This window comes from Anser brachyrhynchus (assembly GCF_964034855.1).
Source record: "Anser brachyrhynchus genome assembly, chromosome: 1".
Lineage (NCBI taxonomy): Eukaryota > Metazoa > Chordata > Aves > Anseriformes > Anatidae > Anser > Anser brachyrhynchus.
In genome coordinates, this window is record NC_137694.1 from 74598271 (window position 1) to 74619451 (window position 21181).

The following is a 21181-nucleotide window of genomic DNA, read 5'->3' on the forward strand; positions in this document are numbered from 1 at the left end:
TCTTCATTGGTCAAACAACTTTGCCCGGCAACCAGCAAACCCCCAGCAACTTCCATGCCTTAACGGCTGGAGAACAAGCAACCCGAGACGGCATGGCGTCTCCTGAATCACCCTTCTTTGTTCCCTCTAAACTCTTTACATTTCTGATGGCCTCATCGTTAAGAGTCCGATGTTATGACCAACCATGGGGCTTGTGGACCCCCCATGGCCACAATCCCACATCTCCCCTTTCTTTATTAACATCAACCATCTTCTTGACACAAATTATTACTCCATATATCACAAGACTGACAGGTCTGTAGTTACCAGGGTCTTCTTTCTATTCCAATTTTCAAAAAAGGCAAATGTCAGCTTCCAGTCAAGTGGGACCTCTCCAGTTTGCTTTGCCAAACAAGACCTGTAATTATTACATCAGTCATTTATGGATAACTTTACTATTCTCTTCTTAGGAAAAGACCCTTCCTAAGAATACAGCTGTGGGGGTTTTGTTTGTTTGTTTTTGTGTTCCTGCAATTTATTGCAGTGTTCCTGAACATTTGAAGTCAAAACCCTAAAAATAATAGGCCTTAAATATCTACTTAAAGACTACGTACATTTATTTAGGTTCATGTATTCTGGTATTCTTACCTTAACCAATGGAGACTAATAAAGAAAACAGATTGTCTAATCAACTGGGGCTGAGAGGAATGAACTTGCACTAATGTTAGGCTGTTTCTGTGAGGCACCCATATAAACACACAAAACAAGATTCTTAGCAGAAAGAAGTTGTGCTACTACAACTTTACAGAAAAGCAGTGTTGTTTCCTGTGGCTTCAATTCTGTCAAAATTTAAAGTCTAATGTCTATGCAAGAAAATTTATTGGCATAAGGTCATAAAAAAAAAAAAGGTTCTAGAATTGGTATACAAACCTCAATCTTAGATTTCTTCTTTCTGCTGACTTTAATATTTCACAGCAGGTTGACCCAAGAGATTAGTGGATCCCTTCTCACTCTATTGCCTCTTTTCACCCTGCTCAACTAAAAATAAACACCTTCTCTCTTCTACATTAGCTGCCTGCATCCTCACATTTAACTTCAAGTGTTTTTTGCTATTCAAACGCCACAGACGTAATCCCCTTCCACAATCTCATCCCCAAACTTAACAGACACATTGTTCCTATTACGCTTACGTTGTTCCTATTATGCTTACGCTTGAGCCGTTCCTTGCCGCTGGCCGCCTTCGCATTGGCACGGCCACGGCACCGCAGCGCTCAGCAAAGCCACCGTGGGGAGGCGGCCCAGGGAATGGCTGCGAGGCCACCCCTGCTGTGGCCCCTCCGGTTTCGCTCCCGGTGGCGCTGCCTCGGCGTGGCCACGCCCCGCCAACCCCAATCCCTCACCCGCCGCTAGCCAAGCCCCGGCCCCCGGCGCTCTCCATCGCCGGCCCCGCCGTTGCCATGGGCCCCGCCAGACATGGAAGTTGCTAAGTGTTTGCTGTTGCTGGGCAAAGTTGTTAACCAATGAATAGTTAGTGGGAAAGTACCGCTTGTAGAGCTAATGGTATAAGAAGGGAGCCCGTCCTCAATAAAGTTGTAGTTGAAGTTATTGATCCTTAAACTTACTCTGGTGTACATGTGGTTATTATGCCACACAAGCCCAGTTTGCAGTCTCCAGTTTGCTTTCCCAGGTCTGCCACCAGTACCTGACTGTTATAAATGACTGAGTCCCAAATAGGATTACAATCAAAGTTTACAATTTATTAAATGAATAGAGGCAAGCAAACAGCGCTGGGTGCGCCGGGAGTCTCTGCTCCACCGGGACGCACACCTGTTACGTAAGGCAGTTGGTTTTTATGCTCCTAGGCTAATACATATTCATTACTACTTCTATAAGAGGCAGGGTTATTATAATTGGTTTCCGGAATCTGAAACCCTCCCAGGGACGCCTGCGTATCGGTCTCTGGTGGTCTCTTGGGGTTGCTCGGGCTGAAGGCTGGTGGTTTTCCTCCCTCGCTTTTGTCCTTCAGTTGTCCTTCAGCTCCCCCTTCCTCTTATTTGGTAGCCTTTGGGCCGGATTTCAGAAACTCTCGCAACATCCCGTGCAGTAGTCTGCAGTTTTCTCTAAAACCCCCTTTGTTTTCTTATCACCTAGACTCAGGCCTCAATGTTAACCCTTCAAATCCCTTAGTAACACAAATTGCTAGACCATTCCTTACACTGACCCTGTAATTAAAGCTGTTGTGCATCTTCCACCTCCCTTAAAGTCATCATGGTAACTCTGCCCCCTGCACCTGCTCTTCTTTCTACAGACCTTTGCCACCTCACCTCTGCAAAGACACCTTCATATTTAAAAGGCAGAGTGTTTTGGAAATACAGGACAACAGAAAAATGAAATCAAGCAGGAGTCAGAAACACGTCAGATCTCTTCCAAGTCATGGCCTTGCTACCCGGCCACAAGTCACTTCCATTTGAGAAAAGGACAACAACAGAAGCTGCTGTGGGGCTTTTCTCTGGCTCCAAAATTCCTGGACAACATACTGGCCATTTAAGAGAGAAACAGACTGTATTTTCTTTCTCAGAAAAACTTTGATACAGTAAGTCAATGACCCCACTGGAAAAATGAACAGCCACTGCAGGTAAACTTGCTTACCTAGCTACAGACACAATAAATGAAAACCTCAACACCTTAATAGTCCACCATGCTTTTCCATCAGAAATGATTTACTGTCTGGCATTTAAACATGAATATTGCAAACTTAATTATATGTTAATGAAAAACTTGCTCAAAGCTTAGTTTATTCAAAATATAGTTAATTTGCAAGCTTAAACAGTAAGCAGCTTTGCTTTTCATTAACTTACACTTCAAACAGGAAAGGGAAACACGGTATCTTGATGTAAGGCAAAAGTAACATCTGAGAACAATAATATGTATTTCCATTTTCCCCAGTTTCATACTGTTGGAATATTCTTCTTAGCTCTGTTAGTTTATATTTACTATTCAAACCATGCCAAATCTGTGACTGTATCTCAAATGTAATGTGCTTGTATATTCTGCACTGGTTTATGGAGTGGGTGCCTATACGATGGATTAGTAAAATTCTGTAGCATGATTTAGGAATCAAACACAGGCTCTTTATCAAAGTGTTCAGAGACATCAAGCATGTTATAAATTGGCTCACAGAATAGAAAAACAGATTAAAACATTCTTATTTGGTCTTGCTGTATTTTTTATTCAAGCACATTAGCTGTTTTCTAAAGAATGACTTGTTTATAACAGGGTTAGACAAAATGATGTTGGGAAGGGAATACAACCCTTTCTTTTATTAAATATCAAGAACCAGATTTGGTTCCCCTGACAAGAATCTGCAGAAGTACAAACACCAGATTTACTTACACCAGAGGAGTGGGCCACAAAACTCAGAGCACACAGAGAAAAATCAACGTTTCCTTGATGTGATAACCTCCCAACCAGGCAGCACCAGCTAATCCTCCCCCCATGCCACCTTTACCCAAGGCATAGTCCAGAGGCTATAAAAAAAGCCACACACTGGAAATGACTTCTGGTCACAAGCAACAGGGATGAAATTCAGGTTAACAGACTTGGTGGAAAAGGCTGCACTGCTACCATATCTCTGCCAATTGCTCTCCTGCTCCCTCACCCCTACCCTCCACCAGAGACAGCCCAATTTTACCTGCTCAATAATGACATATTGCACAACCTGCTTACGATATTAGAGCAATGGCAGCGGGGATCTGTGAAGCCAGAACAAACTTTAAAAGTCTCCCGGTAAACTGTTTGAGCCCATTAAGGAATAAAGCAAGATACGTATGGAGACTTGCACATGAAAGAACAAGTATTCTGATTTAAGTCTTTCAAAATGTCACATAAAACTAACTTGTGTTAGGGAAGCAATTTGATCTTGCAGTTCATTTGCATCACACATTTGGATTTTCTCTGCAAAAATATAACAAGGTAGTTATCAGTGCAAAAGGGATTATGCTCACAGCAGTCTGCAGAATGCTTTCCTTTAGCAGCTGTGCATTATTACCATTTTCAAAGGCAGGACTTGAGGACTTATCATCATTGCTATCTAAGGATCTTTCTTTGGCTGGGTGATCAAGAACTAGACAACAAATTCTCATCTGTTAATGTCATCACTTGCACTCAGCGTGCCTTGGTGTCCTGTTAATACACAGATAGAGGATCAGATCAGAGATCAAGTGTCAGAGCCACTGACTGCAGGAAATTAAATCTGTTTAGATGGAAGCCAAAATAATATCAAAACTTTTTGTTTTTTAATCACATCCCAAGCTTTACGTAACACAAACATGACATAATTTTAAGGTCAAGGGAGCAGATGAAGGTTTTGAAGGAGCTCAGATTTAAAACCTCAGAGAAAGAGCAAGGGTGACAATTGACATGAATTGTGTTTAGCTAGCTGCATCCAGGGGGGCCTGCTGGGTTGTGTCAGGATGTTTGCTGGACAAATGCAGCTAAGAAAGTCCCACAAGAGTTTGAGAGCCCCCGCATCACGACTATGCTGTCAGAAGTGGCAGAAACTGAGCTTTGTTACTTCCATCAATGCTTCCCTCTTCTACCAGCCGCAGAGTAAGCCAAGCCAGGGTCTGTCCACCTCTGTCTGGAGGGAAATGCAGTCATGTCAGTCTCTCCTGTAACATGCTTGACATCCACATTTTCGCTATCTGCATGTTACACTAGGGCTGCAGCAGCCTGAAGCTGGCCAGTTTGGCCTTAGCTTAGCAAGAAAATCAGGGCATCTTTCCATAGCTGTGCAGGTGACCCTTCTGTTACTACAGTCTCACATCGGCATGTGATCCTAGGTCCCTTTTCCAGATTCGAGTGAGCAAGTGATGGAACTTTTATCAAAGACTTCAATTATGTCATTAAAGGTAAGTTCCGATTTCATTTTGGCTACCTATTCATCTGGTGTCCAATCCGCAGTCTCCTGTCTGAGAACAGCTGGCCACCTGTGTAAATAAGTTTTTGAACCTGAACTTTCATAGTATCTGTAATCTTCCTGGAGATGCCATGGTTGGTTTTCCCCTTCTTGTGTTTCCAGAGCAAACCAGAAGCAGAAACACAAGGGGGGGGTGTAATAACATCTTCCATATTCATTTCCAGAAGCAAAGAATCCAGAATCTTTTATAAGCATGTGTTACACTTTGCGGCATTATGGAGTCTTGAACGAGCAAGAGAGAGAGATAAAGAGCTACAGACACAGAACTACACAATTCACTGGCCCTGAACATGCACTAACTTCCAGTTATTCAGGGTGTGTGAAACCTTGCAGAAACACATATTTGAATATACAATATTAATACAGCAAGTGTCAAACACAAGTGCATGCACAGCGGCAAACAGAGCATCCAAGTTCTTGGTCTTGCTCTTCATGTTTCTTTAGTCTTGTATTTGGAATACAAGCAATACAGAATCCTCATTGTAGACTTCATATCTCCTTTCACAATATCTGTGGATGCACAAGAAACAAACAAACAAACAAAAAAAAAAACAGATGGGAAGTGTTAGCAATCCCTGGAAGAGGAGGAGGCTGCAACTGCCCAAGAATCTTCCACATTTGCCTAGTTATAACACGAACGTAGACGGTCTAATTGCAACATAAAGCAAAACAGGAACCACAGAGTTAGCAATTTATTTATGTATTACATGAACATAAGGAAAAGGGACCTTTTGCTGCACTATCTTGCTGGAAGACAGGATAAATAATGCATAGTGAGAAATAATTCTTACCTAGCTCAGAACAAGAGGACAGAGTAGATAATTTAATAGGACTTTACATCTTTTTTTTTTATGATTCTTCTGTGGCATGACTCATGTTGGGAATTACCTTACACTATTTTTTGCTTGTAATGTTTCTATCATGTTTTGCTGCTGTAGGTTTTTTTTTTTTTTTTAGTTTTCAGCTTCCATGTTCTTGCTAGGCAACCTGCTCTTGTGTTTAATAATTACAAAGGAAGACGATAACTGCTTTAGAGAGCTTACTGTTCTTCTTACATTGTTGTAAATCACCAGAAGAAACACTAACAATGAAACACCAGCAGATGAGATCCTTTAACAGTAAATAATGTAGCTGTAATAAGTACCTCTAAATCATATTAAATTCAGTCACTAGCTGAGGATTTTCCCCATGACCTACCAGCTATTCTAGCTTTAGGTAGAGCAGTCATTCTTTCTGATTCTCAGGACATCTTCTGAAATGTGTCTTCCCATATGAAACAAGTTTGTTTTTAAATCACTAAAACTTTTTTTGAGATAGGAAAATGGCTTTCCCTCCAGCTCAGCTGCTGCACTTTCACTAAGAACTGTCACTGTTCTAAATCTGTAAAAAATACTGACTTATTAAATGGTTTAAGTTTAGTGTAAAGTTACTAAAGTTATAACAATGCAACATTTTTAGCATAGGAATAAAAATTGTTCAAAAACAATTTTCAGCTTTATTATTATTCATTCTGAATGAGGAGCTATTGGGCAGTCATATAATAAAATGCATGAGTGCCACACTGCAGAACCTACTTTCTTCAATTACTCTAACTTTTGCAAGCCAGGATGTTAGCAACTCTATTCCAGACAAGTCTGTGTGTCATGACTCACCTTCAGAGTTCACAGAAAAATTTAGAAGACCTCCATCTGTCAGCAAATCCAATGCAAGGTTAACGTTGTGAAGCTGTGGATGAGAAAGGGAGAGATCAATATAACAGAAAGTACTTTCCATCTAGCAACACAGTGCCCAGGATGTTTTCAAAAGCATTTCTCTAATAGCTGGAGTAAGATACTGATTCATAAATGCGTACTCACTTCTTTAGTTTTGATGGAGGTGCTCTTCAGGGTTTCTATCAATTATCACACAAAATCAGATGTAAAATCCATCTCCAACAAAATGTATCCCATGAGGTGGGAAGAACAATCCATTTATTTAAAAATAGACCTTGCATGTGAAAGCCTTGTGCTAATTGATGTTTCCATGGGGAAAAGAGGCTAGGTTCATAACTGGATCTAATAGATGCATGGAATTTATTTCTACTTATTTTTAAAAATTAAAATAATACAAAAAAATGTCCATATGCTTACTGCATTTGGAACTATATATATATTTATATATAAATGAAGTAAAAAGATGTCTATATTTCATTAAGAATTACAAAGATTAGAAATCTTCTGATCAGCTACATTTATGAGGTAGAAGTTTCTGCTTTAATGTATGAAGATGTATATGCATGATAACAGTAGTGATGATATCCTTAATATTACTCAAGAGAAATCAAGCATACCTCTATGAATAAAGGTTGGGGTTCTTTTCCTGATTATTTTTTTCTCTCTTGTTTTTCTTTCACGTCCCCACATAAGAGTAGCACCAAAGGCGTATACAGTAATTATGAATGATATTTTAAAATAATATCCCATTTATATAATATCCCATTTACTAGCTTCTTACTAGCTTAAGGGCAGCTGTTTATTTGGATGATAATTAGCAGGCTCCCTTGCTCTAATGAAGTACGCGTAAGAACTTCAAATTGTTTCTTCATACATTCCTTAAGCTACCAAGCAATTTATCCTTCAGGAGGTACATCATAAAATGCTGCCATGCTGTTCCCTATTACCTTCTGACAACAAGCACTGGGGTCCCACGTGCATAAGCCAAGAAAAACTGTGTGCTTTGAAGTGAAGTAATAGATTTCTGTTTTACCAGGTTCTGTGATATACAAGTAGCTGAGACTGACAGTTTGAACTCAAGCTTGTTTTCTTCCTTTCATAGTCAGCACACAGGAGAGCTTAGGCTCATACACATCTAAACAATTTTCTGATCAGAATGAATAAATAAAATGTTTTCTTATTTAATCGGCACAGGTGAAAGGGTCACATTTTTCCCCGTGTAAGCATATGAGATTTACAAGGAAAGATAACATGCAGATTTCAAAATAAACCTTCAGACAGAAATACTGATAACTACCTAAGAAAGGCAACCTAGAAAAATAAGCTGTTCCATCCAGCTGCATTTCCAGACTCAAAAGAGCTGGCAAATTCTCTAGGATTTACAATCTGACAGAGATTGGGACGTTCAGGGTACTTCAACTCCAGGACTCTTTAGACAAAATAAACCAAGTCCGCAGTTTTAATAAACATAGGGGCCCTCCCAGGTTTCATCTCCTTACCAATGTTCACCCCTGGTTCCAGCCTGACATATTTCATGATTATTTCCTTTGTCTCAGGACATATGCTTTTCTATCAACAAGAGAATACAGGTCTAGACATTATTTGCAATTTCTTATAATTCTCATTGTTTGTAACAAACACCCAGAAAACTTGCACCAAATCTACCCACTCACAACATGGACTTCTTGCACCTGCAGGCCAGTCACCTCCAGGATTTTGGCTCCTTCTTTCCTCAGCTCTCCAGTCCCTCTAATGTCCTCCTTGCCCTTTCCATTTTTTGTTTTTGTTTTCCTCTTCAGTACCATTGCTTTAATCCCAGTTCCCTCTCCTTGTGATTCACGAGGTGTACATATCAGCTTCGAGCTTCAAGCTTCCAGCTTGAGTGAAAGTTGATGCACCACACTGATCTCAATGGCGTGCGTGGTTGTCACCATTTTTATAACACAAATAACGTATTTTAGATCTTAGCAAAGGTTATATTTTCACATTTTACTGTACCAATTAACATCAAAAATGATAGGGAGGAAGATGCCACATGGGAATTGAAAGACATTTTATGTACAAATGACAGTTGAACCATGGTAGTACAATATTTTTAGCTATATTGTCATCCTGCCTTTTTTTTGTTTTGAACAAACGGGAGAAATAAATGGTAAATATCACTTCGGCAAAATGTTCAACTGCAAGTCCAATACTTTAAAGTAACATTGCTAGAATGTGTAGTATTGTATTGAACCAGTACACAATTCCATTGTATCCCCTTCTCTGGGGCCAGTGAACAGCACATGCAACAATGTAAGAACTAGAAGGTCTGAGCTCTGGTTTGTACCTAACATTTCAGGACATCTCATTTCTTGAAAGAGATCTGTACGGCCTGAATAGGGCTAATCCAAAAAGAAAAAGATTACCTACAAAATATTAAATGAAAAAACAATAATCAACTTCCTCTGAATGAAGTTACTAGAAACGTTAAAAGTTTACTTCTAATTCAATGAACCAGAGCACACAATTTTGAAAACAGGGCAGAGAAAGAGAAAGGGAAGGAAAACAAATGCAGGCAAGTGCTTTGATTTTATTTGACTCAACCCTTTGAAATATGTTTTCCTGTTCCGAATCATCTTAGATATAAAATCTAAATTTTCCTAATACCTTTAACAGTCATCAGCTTACAACAATGACTTTTTGACAAAATCTGAACCTAGGTCTCAGACAGTTGTGCTTTTAAATGTTTTAATAAAAAGCTCCACAGAAGTATTTATTATTTAGTAAGGGACCCCTGAGAATTTTCATCACAGATAAATAGTGCCCAGGGTGATTAATTGTGGTTAGACTGGGAATCAAGAGAAAGATTCATTTGTGTGGGAAACCCCAAATGCAAATCACATCAGAGGAGAGATTCCCATCTCAGCCAGCTCTCAAACAGAAAGGATTTGACACATTTCGCCTTCAGAGATCTAAATTCACACAATCCAGAAAAGCCAGCCAGGGTCTGATATTTTTCTGAGCTATCCAGTGACTCATGGGAAAAAAGTTCCGCAGTTTTCACTGATTTTATGGTGTGCAGGCATACAAAACCATCAACTAATAGTCATCATTGGTCAGCTTCCTAGAAGTGCCAGTGATCCAACATGGTCAGCAACTGAGTTTTTGTCTCCTCTGTGATCCTAGCCACACAACAGACAACTTGAAAAGATCTCAAATATCCCAAAATATTTCAATATCATGGATCTGTGGATGAGGCTTTCACAGCAGCATCCCAGCATCCACTACCTTCTGGTTGATCCCCTTTTTTCTTTGGAAGCACTGATAAAATATGCCTGTTGGAGGCTGAGAATGGAGCCAGGCAAAGCTGGCTGGGTAGATTATAGCTCCCAGCCTTGGGGGAGGAAAAGATTCTCAAGAGCTTCTGAAGCACAGAGGGAACTTTCAAAATGTCATGTCTCAATTAAGGTATATTTTTAGGATGGCGTAAGGAAAGCTATATGGATCCAGTTCTGTTTTGCACAATATGTCATCTGGTTAAAGATGTCAATTGTAGGACAGACTTGTAGGAGGATAGCACATCAGTTCCCTGCCACAGAGAGACTCTGGTTTTCACTGGAAGGCTTCAGAAGCATGTATCTACCTAAATAAATGCAAGTAACAATAGTTTGCCTCACATGAGACAATAATTAGTTTTTGAAGGAGAAAACAACCTGTCCCAAAGTACTTCAACAGCACCTAGTGCCTGCTTTTGGATTGTCCCAAAGAACTACCAGCAAATACCATGCACGCATATGACTTTATATGCAGCAGGAGTAACAGTAAGACATAGGGCCCTTCACTGGCATATGGAAGCAATAAATACACAAGATGTTTGAAGCTTCAAGCTCTAAGTGATTAAATAACAACTTACCATCTCTGTGGTGCTGGCTGGAGTCAGGAAGAAATCCCTTAAATTCAGAAAGTAACCCTCCAGTTGTCCAATTAACAGAAGTAAGATAACTCCATCTGCAAACTAGAAGAGGAACAATCTGAATATTATTTATTATGTGGGCTTTTAGTAAATTCCTCAGATAAATGCCATTCTAGTGATAAAGGAATTGCAATGGTACTCTGGCAACCAGACAGTCCAATGACTCAGCTTCCTTGACCTCTTAGACGGTGAGCTTCATATGTACTTACGTAATGCTGCTAAGCTCATATTAGTAAAAATACGACCTTGCAAAAGGACAGCTATTAAAACAAATTGTTCCAGATGTGAAAAGACTTCAGACGACCACAAGCAGCAAACACATGACTACACTTATGCCTAGGGGCTGAGATTTATGACAAAACCCTCTCAGAACTTCCTTCCTCACAGCTGCCCACCAGAAAAACCCAGAAGAGCAATGGAGCATGGCTCCACTCCTCATCTATGCAGTGTAAATCACAGGGACTGACACTGCATCCAGGGGCTGAGTGACTGGAGCAAAGCAGGACATGATGGCTGATTTCTTCTGCCATTACAGTGCATGTGTCTGCAGAAGCAGAGAAAGAAAATGCCACCGGGGATGTCCCCGAGTTCACGTTTGCTCGCTCCCCAATGACAGCATAGGTATGTTTATGGGACTTGGGAAGGTGATCCTCAGGTGCCCAACGAGCACTTCTGCAACTTCATGGACTCTAAAGAAGCTTGATGTTCAGAGGATGGGGTTTTGAAATTTAATGAAAATCAGGCCTTCCTACCCTCAAGCAAATCCAGCATTAAGGATCACTAAACACCAGCAACCAACCTGGTTTTCAGTGTAATTGTCAGAACAAGCCTCATTTCCATCCTGACAGAAAGAGTATTCAGGAGTTCTCTGAAAAATGTACTCTGAAAAGCAGGACTCTGAAAATTACTCCCTGTAGCATTACAAGGACCATGCAGTATTCAATACAACATTATATTTTACCACTACTTATTAGCTTCAGAAACTTCAGAGACTGAAGCCTGACATGCTAACCCAAAGCTAGATATAATTGTGATGTCGCCAAGTTTAAAATTGCTACAACGAAAAGGAGGAAACATAATGGTAACAGGAAACACTCGAATGACAAAACATGTTGACATAAAGCTCAGAGCAGGCTACCTGAGATTCCATGTCTTTCACATTTAATCCTAATTTTCCAACATGCTGGTTGACGAATTGCAAAAATACCTAAAGAAAAAAATAAGGGGAGGAGAGAGGGGAAAGAAGGAGAATTTTATTCAGTGAAGTTATGAATTATGTTTTACCCTACAGATTTTAATGTCTATTAAAGAATAAATAAATTACCTTTTTTACATCATCCAGTCTATCTGGAGCACGGCTAAATATTTCATCAAAGGCATCATCCGCTGTATCAAAACAACATTAATTGGTATTATTTGGAACAACTGTCAGACCAGAGGTTTAAGAAGGCTTGACGAAAAAGGTGATCATGCCTTATAAGCCAGGGAAGAAAAAAAAATTGTAGGGAGAAGGGGAAAAATCCTGCTTTTGGATTTAACACAGGACAGTAGTAGAGGCTTCATTTTAGCCTGATTACATCAGTAAAAAACAATTTGCTTCATTCAGCTCTCCCATTTTCACCTGCAGAGATTCTCAAGATCTGTGCTGCACCAGTTCTAGCGGCAAAACTAATTGGGGAATGGGTTTCTACAGTGCAGGAAAGCAAGCACAGCTTTGCTTAAGGAAGATTCCTCCTAAAAGCCAGAAACAGAGAAGCCCCTGCTGTGAAGGAGCTTCACTGGGTTTGCCCTCCCTCCCTGTTAGGGTGTTGCTGCAGGAGCGCTGTTAAGAAGCAGGTGGATCCATTGCAGCTCTGAGCCACAGTCTGCAGCTTGCAACAGTCTCGCCAACTAGAGAGCCCTCTTCTGGAGCCATGCTCTGGGACTTTGCTCTTTGTTAAGCAAGCTGCTTTAAAAATAGAGACAGCATTCTGAAGAGTGAATTTCAGATTTCTCTTTCCAGCAGAATCAGCCTACTGGAAGAAATACCTAATTATGCTTTTTTTCACTATTTCAGCCCACACTAGAGGCCACTTAGCAGAATAAGTGATAAATACATATTAAATGATACATTTTGCACCTCTGCAAAGGATTAAAATGTTAACATAAAGGGCACAGCAGAGAATTAAATGGTTGCACTGATTCATTGGGGATGAAATGTGCTCCTTTCCAGAAAGGAGGAGCAGCTCATGGAATACAAACCAAAAGCCTCACACCGAAGCTTAAGCAGTGCCCATACCTCCTACATGCTGTGGACATTTTTCACCTCAGGTGTTTCACGCCCCTCAAAAGCCCTAAGGGTAAAATCTCTGTGGAGGCTGCTTGTTTTACTGAGCTGCCTCCCACCAGCAAATTCCAGAATCTCATCTGCAAGCTGGAGAAAGGAAATGACATTGGAACTATTTACAGGCAATGAGAAGCACAATCCTCATGGCACTCTGCTCATAAGTAGTTCCAACAGAGACAATGTGATCAGTGCACACTGATTATTTCTTTTAATTCAAGGCATAATTTGTCCCTTACTCGGGGCTTCTCTGCTGGATCATCAACCCACTGTATCATTCCCTGTCTCACAACCCATGCATATTTTGCCTGCAACCCATGGGCAAAGCAACCACCCCATTTCCAAACTGTTGTGCTGATCTCAACAGACCTTAACAGGAGACAATTGGAAAAAAGTGCTAGGAGAAATCCATGAATCTTCACTAAATGTAGTGGGAACACACTGATTTTTTCATGAGGTAAAAATGGATCAGAATCTCAGACATAATAAGCATAATAGAGCAACACTGAATTTGGCAATGCCAATACTTACTTGACTGCTCTTCTAAATTCTCTCTAGACGTGCAATAAAAAAAGAATTAGAAAAAGCATTCAGCAGAATTAATCTTATTCATAAAGAAAGCTTATCTGGACTATCAGGCGTCTTGTAAAACAGGAGATACAGTACAAAGTGCCATTAACTTTATGTTAGAGTAGCTTTCCAACAGACATTTTCAAACACACTATATATCTGTGTAGGCACCTGGAAGTGTATGAGTTTTTAACTGGCCTAATAAACATTTATTTTATAAGCACAATCTGTAATAACCTCTTTCAATAAGCTGCTCATGATGTTAGAATTTGAAGATGTTCTAACATATAAAAGATGATAGTAGAAAAATCTGTTTCTAGTTCTTGGAATGATCTCCATATTTTCTCAGTGTATAAACGGTATCCTACTACTCAACTCCTTTAATAATCACAGCACCTCACAAACTCAGCAAGTTCAAACCTTATTTCTTCAACAGTAAAATAAGGAAAAAACTGACTCATTTATCTTGAATTATGGACACAATAGCAATGAATTAATAGTAGATTTAAACTACTGTGGCTTTATAAAATTTCCTGTTTATTTGGGGACATAAAAATTTACAGTACTAGATGTGTATTACTATATGTTACTATAGTCCATGGCAATAACAACCTCAGAAATACTTATATACATTCTCTTACAGAAGTTTAAATAAAGAGTAGAAGAGGAGGGTATTATAACCTAATACCCAATCTGAAGAGAAAAAAAAAAAAAAAGAAAAAAAAAGAAAGAAACCAGAAAGTTCACATACATATATGCATGTCTGGTTTCATGATTTTTGTCATCATCGTGATCCCAGCTATTTTTTCTAAGGGGGAAAATACCCACAGTATTTCCTTTCCGATTGACAGTGTACAAACCAGATATATTCCTTCTTACTTGCTTCCTGTGATATATTCCACTGCACTTGTCATCTTTAATCCTTTGGAGGTGTTCTGTTAAACAAAAAATAAGTATTTTTGGTTTAGTTACACAAAAAAAATCTGAAAGCATTAAACACACTTCCACAAACTGTTTGCTGTCTTAAATGATTACCAGAGAGCATTTATTTAAAAAGTCCAGTACAATTAGTATAGGCACTTTCAGAGGTTGCTGCTCCCTTCTGCTCTCTTCACTCTTCAACCAGAAATGACCTGTTTCCCCAGCAGAGGAAGCCAAAGGAAAAGCATGAGGCCCCTCAGCTGGTGAAGTTGAGACTGACGTGTTCACTTGGAGCCTTGACGAATGTAATAAGCTGTTCAGGGCAGGCACTGATTTATTTTGCGAGCCTCCCTGCATTAAGTGTTCAGTTTTACAGCACCAGAGATGCTCACCTCTGTCTTGTGACGACCTTGCTCCATATCCTGCCACCCATCAACAAATCCTCTTGCAGAGGACTTAGGTTAGGTGGGTTGCTTAGATTTAAGATGGTGATTCTCACTATTTCTGGAGGTACTTTGGGCCTTTGTTTACAGAATCACAGAATCATAGTAGCATTCAGGTTGGAAAAGACCTCCAAGATCGTCTAGTGCAACCCTTAACCTAGTACTAAAGTCCACCACTAAACTATGCTACTAAGTTCTACATCTAAACATTTCTTGTAGACCTCCAGGGATGGTGACTCAACCACTTCCCTATTCCAGTGCCACACAACCCTTTCAGTAAAGAAATTTCTCCTAATATCCAACTTAAACCACCCATGGTGCAACTTGAGACCATTTCCCCTCATCTTATCACTTGGTGCTTGAAAGAAGAGCCCGATCTCCCCCTTGCTACAACCTCCTTTAAGGTAATTGTAAAGTAGAATAAGGTCTCCCCGAGCCTTCTTTTCTCCAAACTAAACAACCCCAGCTCCCTCAGCCACTCCTCATAAGACTTGTTTTCTAGATCCTTCACCAGCTTCATTGCCTTTCTTTGGGCACAATGTGTTTATGACCTCGTACCTTTTTCCCTCTGTATATATCACCTTCAACAATTTTCCCTTCCTGCCCTAAGACACTCTCAATCCCCTCTTCCAAACCTATGCTTCATGAGCTTTCCTCACTTTTCACCTAACAATTACTGTTCCATTGGGTGCATTAATTTCTCCTATGAAGAACCAGCTCATAACCATAACCCCATCATTTCCGTAGCTACTCTTCTCTCTCTCTATCTCTCAGGTCTAATATCCATTGCCGACGCCGTGGTTTCATAGATAATCCCTCCTGATTTCTGCACAGCTGAGGCACTTGCAGCCACACAAGGCACTAGAGGGAGGGCTCCTTTACAAAGAGTCTGACTTTTCACTGATGGGATGGATCCACATGACAGGAGCATCTGACTGTGGCACAGCAGCAAGCAATTAGACTCCAATTAGAAATTAGAGGGTCTATTTGTGCCTAAGTGGTAGGCTGGGATGGGGTCCCAGAAGAGGCTGTCCTTGCTGGACACTTTCAAACCTCCTGAAGTGAAATACACAGCTTAAGTGCATACATGGTCGCAGTTCCAATTATGATCCTCTGAAGAGGCAAAGTGTTAGGTAATGCCATACAGTGTGCAGGGCTTCCAACATGACTAAATTGCAACTGTACTGTTAAAACTGTGACACAGCTGTGCTAATTTTTGCAATTGTATCCCAAATTGTGGTCTATCTGATGTTCTCTTGAAGTCCCAGAGCTGCCTTTAAGAAACACAATAGAGGAAGAAAGCATGTAGATCTCAGCTTGTAGAGAAAAACATCAAAATGTGACCCTAATGGACAGTAAAGACTCCCTTCCACTACAGAAGTAAATCCTCGGCATTAAACCAATGTCATGATCAAAGAGTGCAGGCTTCTATTTTAAAACACTTAGAGATAAAACCAGCAAAATTTCCTCCTCTTTTTTTATTTTTTCTTTACAGAGATCAACAGCTGTTTTCAGTTTGAACTGTCCATTTTTGGATCAAGGAGAAAAAATGGCATAGTGTTTCCATCCTTTTAAAGTTACAGCATCTGAACTGAGCACAAAATGATGGTCTTGTCATTAAATTAAAAGGCATAGTTCACAGAAAATAAAAGTCTCTCTTTCACAGCTGCACACACATATCTCCCTAATTCTAAGCAAACTAAGTCTTGTGAATGGTCTCTAGGATCTTCAGTGACAAGTATTAAAACCATAATTACCTCAATGATGATTGTTTCCACTTGAACATTTGGAGGAATAGCCAGACTGGGTTGGAAGTGCTTTGCTATTGTGACCAGAAGATGCAGGGTGCTCAGTAAGTCCTTTGTTAAGATAGCTATTCCATGTAAAGAAAGGAAACAACAGTTAGTGTGCAAAACAATTAAACCTCATCATAATACCCTAAGTAATATCCCTGTGCAGAGCATCCCAGAGTCATCAAGGGCTATAGCACAGGCAGGACATCAAGTTGGGGTTTATATCATATGATGATTCAGCAATAACACAAATTAAAAGTCCTTTCTGTGAGACATACACAAGTATGTTGAGGGCTGTTAAGCCACAATCTCAGAGGATGGAGTTGCACCCAGTCAGCATCAGATATTCCTGTCTCACTTGTGATTCAAATAGTAATTGCAAACAGATCATTTAATTACCGCTCTGGCACCCCTTTGCCTCATAGCAGTTGTATAGCCAGGGAAGCCCTGGGATGAATAATTTTGTCCCATTTCACTTCGGAACCTACATTCCACACTCCATTTCAGCTGACTTTCATCCAGTTGCAAACACTTATCCATAGCTTCCAGAATCACAGAGAGTTTCTGCCGCTGTTTTTTTTCTGTTAATGCGATCTTGTCAACATCCAGCTTGAGAGATCCTAGCTTTTCTTTGACAGAGAGCCCATATGAATAAGGAAGCATTTAACACCACCACAGAGAAAAAAAAAAAACAAATAAATATATATATATAAAGTCATAATAAAGCACACAAAGTCTTTTTTTAAATCCCAATACCATTTAATAGCTTCCATGTCACAGACCCATGACCCACAGGCATATGCCTTGTTAAACTCCTGAACTCTCTGAAAGCCTCAGTAAAATCAGTGAAGCTCTACTCATGGGGAAGCACTCAGCCCATTCCTTACAGCAGCATCCCCCATCCACACATCACACTCCACATTGCTCCTTTTCCTAGTGGAAGCTACAGGAATCTGACAAGTGAATCTTTCCTTGGGATACTGCACAAAGGCCATACCAACTCACATATATTGAAGAAATCCCAGCTCAGGCAAGAAAACTATGAAAATAAGCCAATCCAATTCACACTGCTCTCTTCAGCCTTGGGAAAAAGGAGATATGACTTGAAAGGCATCCCCAAAGAGAGTGAAAGTAGAAAGAAAAATAAAGCAGAAACAGGAGAGATGGAGAAACAGAAATGGTTCAAAAGGCCGTTCCAAGAGGGCACATATAAAAAGCACATATAAAAGCACATTGTAGTATACAGACAGAGCCTCTTAGATTTTCACCAGTTCCAGCTCAGTGTATTAAACCTGGAACCTTTTCCTTCCTTCCTTCTTTTTTTTTTTCTTTTCTTTTTTTTTTCCAAGCTGGAAAACATATAAATTGTAGTGCTGATCCCATGATCCCATCCAATGTTTCTGGTAGCATCACAAGTCACCTTTGTACTCTCGGCTTATGAACTCCTCCCTCTCTTCAGAAGGACTGTAATTTCACACTTCCAAGTTAACTTTTTTATTATGTTAACTAGCAGCCAAAAAGACTTTCTGAGAAGAAAAATAATTGTATAAAACAATAGTGGATCATCAGGCATTTGTTCAGAATTACCATTATCACAACTTGTTCATAGCTTTTTCCATTCAAGAGGATGTTTATTCTTTCTTCAAAAAGTTCCTCCAAGATTGATTTGGAAGCTCAAGTCAAAGAGGCAGCTTACCCAAGAGATGATGAAGTACCAGCCCATCGTACAGATCTTCTTCCAGACTTTTAACTACTATGTGCTCCTGTTTCAGAGTTGTGTTAATCCAGTCAATCAATAACTGTGGAGGAAAACAAAGCAGCTGAGAATTAGGCTCTTGTTGTTTGGACAAGTCCTCAGTGCTATGCTGTGTTTCACCTCTTTCTTTCATCCCTTATCTCACATCTCATTTTGCCTTCAACCTCTACTTCCTTTGTGCTTCTTGGTTCTTTTATAAAGAAAAGGAAAGTTAAGTGGCAGTTAGTTCTCCCTAATAACACCAGGCTCGTTGGCCAATTTGAGGCAAATTTTTAAGCGCGGTATACACCTCAAGTTATATTCCTACGAATTTTGTAGAAATAGATACACAGATAGAGAAGCAGACCCTATTCCCAATTCTATTAGGGAAAAGGCTTCAGAGTAGACTTTCCACCCTCTGCCTATATTAGACATGAGAGAATTCACAGAAAAAAGTTTGTAGGAAAAGAGGCTTCACTCATTCTGTGAGTTGTTTCCTGCAAGCAGGAGACCAAAAGAGCTTCTCAGTATTTCTCCAAGTACCTTCTTTACCCACACATGCTAATATAAAGGGAAGAGGATTTGCGGAAGCAGAACTGAAAAGCAGCAGCACCAGGCGGCTGTTAATAAGAACCTCTTTCAAAGGGATGGATATTGCTCCTATTGATATTGTTATCACTGCAAATGAATATTTGGAGTTTGTTGTACTGACAACACCCTCCTTACTTGCTGTAAGCAGAAGACAATTCATAGCAAATCCCTGTAAGTTAGCCAACAGTAACAAAAATATAAGAAATGGTTTGTAAAAATAAAATATAAATCTCTGAGATGCTTGAAACTGCTTGAGAAAAAAAAAAAAAAAAGGCCTAGCTCAAGCACTTCCCTGAACCGAGGAGCTGACAAAGTATGTGAGCATGTGTAGCATACTTCCTCAACTAAGAAGTATACACCGTCTTCTAAAGCAGAAAGCTGTGCTCCTCAGCTTGCAGGTTAAGATCTGGTGATGCTGTAGATGTGCAAGGGATAAACCTGTACCCCAAGTGTCACAGTACAGGCAGGTGGAAGTCAGAAAAGCAGAAAGTACTGCTAGACATGGATGTCTGAGATTCCTTGTTGGCTATCTCAGCTCTTCACAGCCATGGCCACAGCCTACAGCTCAGACAATTCTTTCAAGCCCAGTTATTGGGGCTCTACTCAGCTGTAGAGCAGAGTTGTGTCTAAAAATGAGTAAATCAGAAAAGGAATATTTAAAGACATTTTCTACTGGCTTCTAAATGTAACCATATTCTCTTTTACATGCTGGTCAATATTTATAGTCACCACAGCGAGCCATTTCACATTTCCTAGTTCCCAAAAGCCCTTCAAAATAAAAATGCAATGCAAAATAGTTATTTTCCCAAGTGAGTTCCTTTGCTTCCCTTTTTTTTCCCTTGAAGGTAACTCCATGTCCCCCCCACTCCAACCTCTTCTCTGAAGGAGCCACAAACTCTTCAGATCAAGAAGGCTAGCAGTGGCACTGGTGGGCACCCAGAGGATTCCCTCCTTTGGGTCCCAATTTCTACCTCCCCATCTTTCACAGAGAGGAAGTTAGACAAGGAAAAACACTCTTTCAGGAGTCTCTGAGAGGAAATGGATTAAGCACTGAAGCTCACAGAAATCTTCATATAGTGAGGAAATATCTTCATTTTTGGCAATCTGAAAAGAACAAATTCAGTGTCTCTGTAGACAACATAATTGCATTTTGCAGCACTACCTTTCAGATTTTCTCTTTCATATAAAAACATTGTGAAAGCCTGACACAAAAATTAAATCTTTTTGATCAAATATGCATGAAGGTTTAAGAAAACATAATATAGAAGCATACATATTTATGGATTTATGAATGCCATATAACACACACATCAGCACAAAGCTTAAGCTTGTTTTTGCAATATTCATAACATTTTCAGTATCTCCATAAAGCAAGAAGTGTCAGTCTCAAAAGAGACGTGCCACTTTTCTTCCAGGAAATTTCAGTATGCTAGCCTTCCCCTGGGCTATAGCATTAGAAAAACACAGTGATTGAATGCACAGGGGGAATTTTCAAAATTGCTTGGAAATAAAGCACTTTCCTGTGAAACAGGATTCATCCTTCACAGCTACCTCAAGCAGACAATGAACTGCACAACTGCTTGAAGGCTTTACTCCTGAATTCCAGTGGTGATTTGCATACCCTCATCCCTTCTTTCTCTGCTCTGTCTTATCCCCTTCAGGCTGCACCACAGCTTGCCCCAAGCTGGCAGTCACTGGCAGCCAGCAGACAGGAGGCAGAGGACAAGAGAACCACAGCCTGTTATCATGGGATCAGGAGAGCCAACCTGCATGTATTCAAACATCTCCCATTAGTCACAGCAAGTGTTGACGTGGATTTGCTTTCAATCACAGCCAGCTGTCCCAGTTGGATTCCTGTTGCTATTACGCTACTGATACAGCGAAGTCGCAACCAGGTACTTCTGGTGCAACTCATCCATATGTCCCAGGTTACAAGAGAGATTATGCAAGGAACTCAGATTTTAAACCTACCCTCCATTTCACACACAGCAGTGACCACTCTGGTGCGATATCAGCACTCAAAATCTTGGCGTTGCACTTGGCAAAAGCCCTGGCTCCCTCGTGCACAGATCAAGTGCCAGCACCAGGACATGTCCACGTCCTCTGAGAGGGTGGGACCAGGGCCAAGGAGCCAGGTAATTTACATGGCTGACCAGCCATGCGGCAGATGATAGCAACCCA

General features: G+C 40.3%; 1 protein-coding gene across 4 annotated transcripts in view; it reads right to left on the reverse strand.

The window, feature by feature from the left end:
- Window positions 1-3190: 3190 nt before the first annotated feature.
- The window catches only part of PARVG (parvin gamma), a 30733-nt gene continuing 12742 nt past the window's right edge, over window positions 3191-21181 (reverse strand). For 2 of the 4 annotated variants that reach the window (XM_080601073.1, XM_080601074.1), the window contains exons 4-13: window positions 18371-18473; window positions 17163-17303; window positions 16639-16754; window positions 14397-14452; window positions 13479-13501; window positions 11949-12010; window positions 11763-11831; window positions 10565-10666; window positions 6610-6682; window positions 3191-5467 (exon numbers count right to left, since the gene is read on the reverse strand). In XM_080601073.1, coding sequence (XP_080457199.1) covers window positions 5388-5467; window positions 6610-6682; window positions 10565-10666; window positions 11763-11831; window positions 11949-12010; window positions 13479-13501; window positions 14397-14452; window positions 16639-16754; window positions 17163-17303; window positions 18371-18473 — 825 coding nt within the window. In that variant the 3' untranslated portion in view covers window positions 3191-5387. Of the gene's footprint in view, window positions 5468-6609; window positions 6683-10564; window positions 10667-11762; window positions 11832-11948; window positions 12011-13478; window positions 13502-14396; window positions 14453-16638; window positions 16755-17162; window positions 17304-18370; window positions 18474-20621; window positions 20732-21181 lie in introns of those variants that run through there. The other 2 variants (XM_080601075.1, XM_080601076.1) reach the window with 2 other exon arrangements.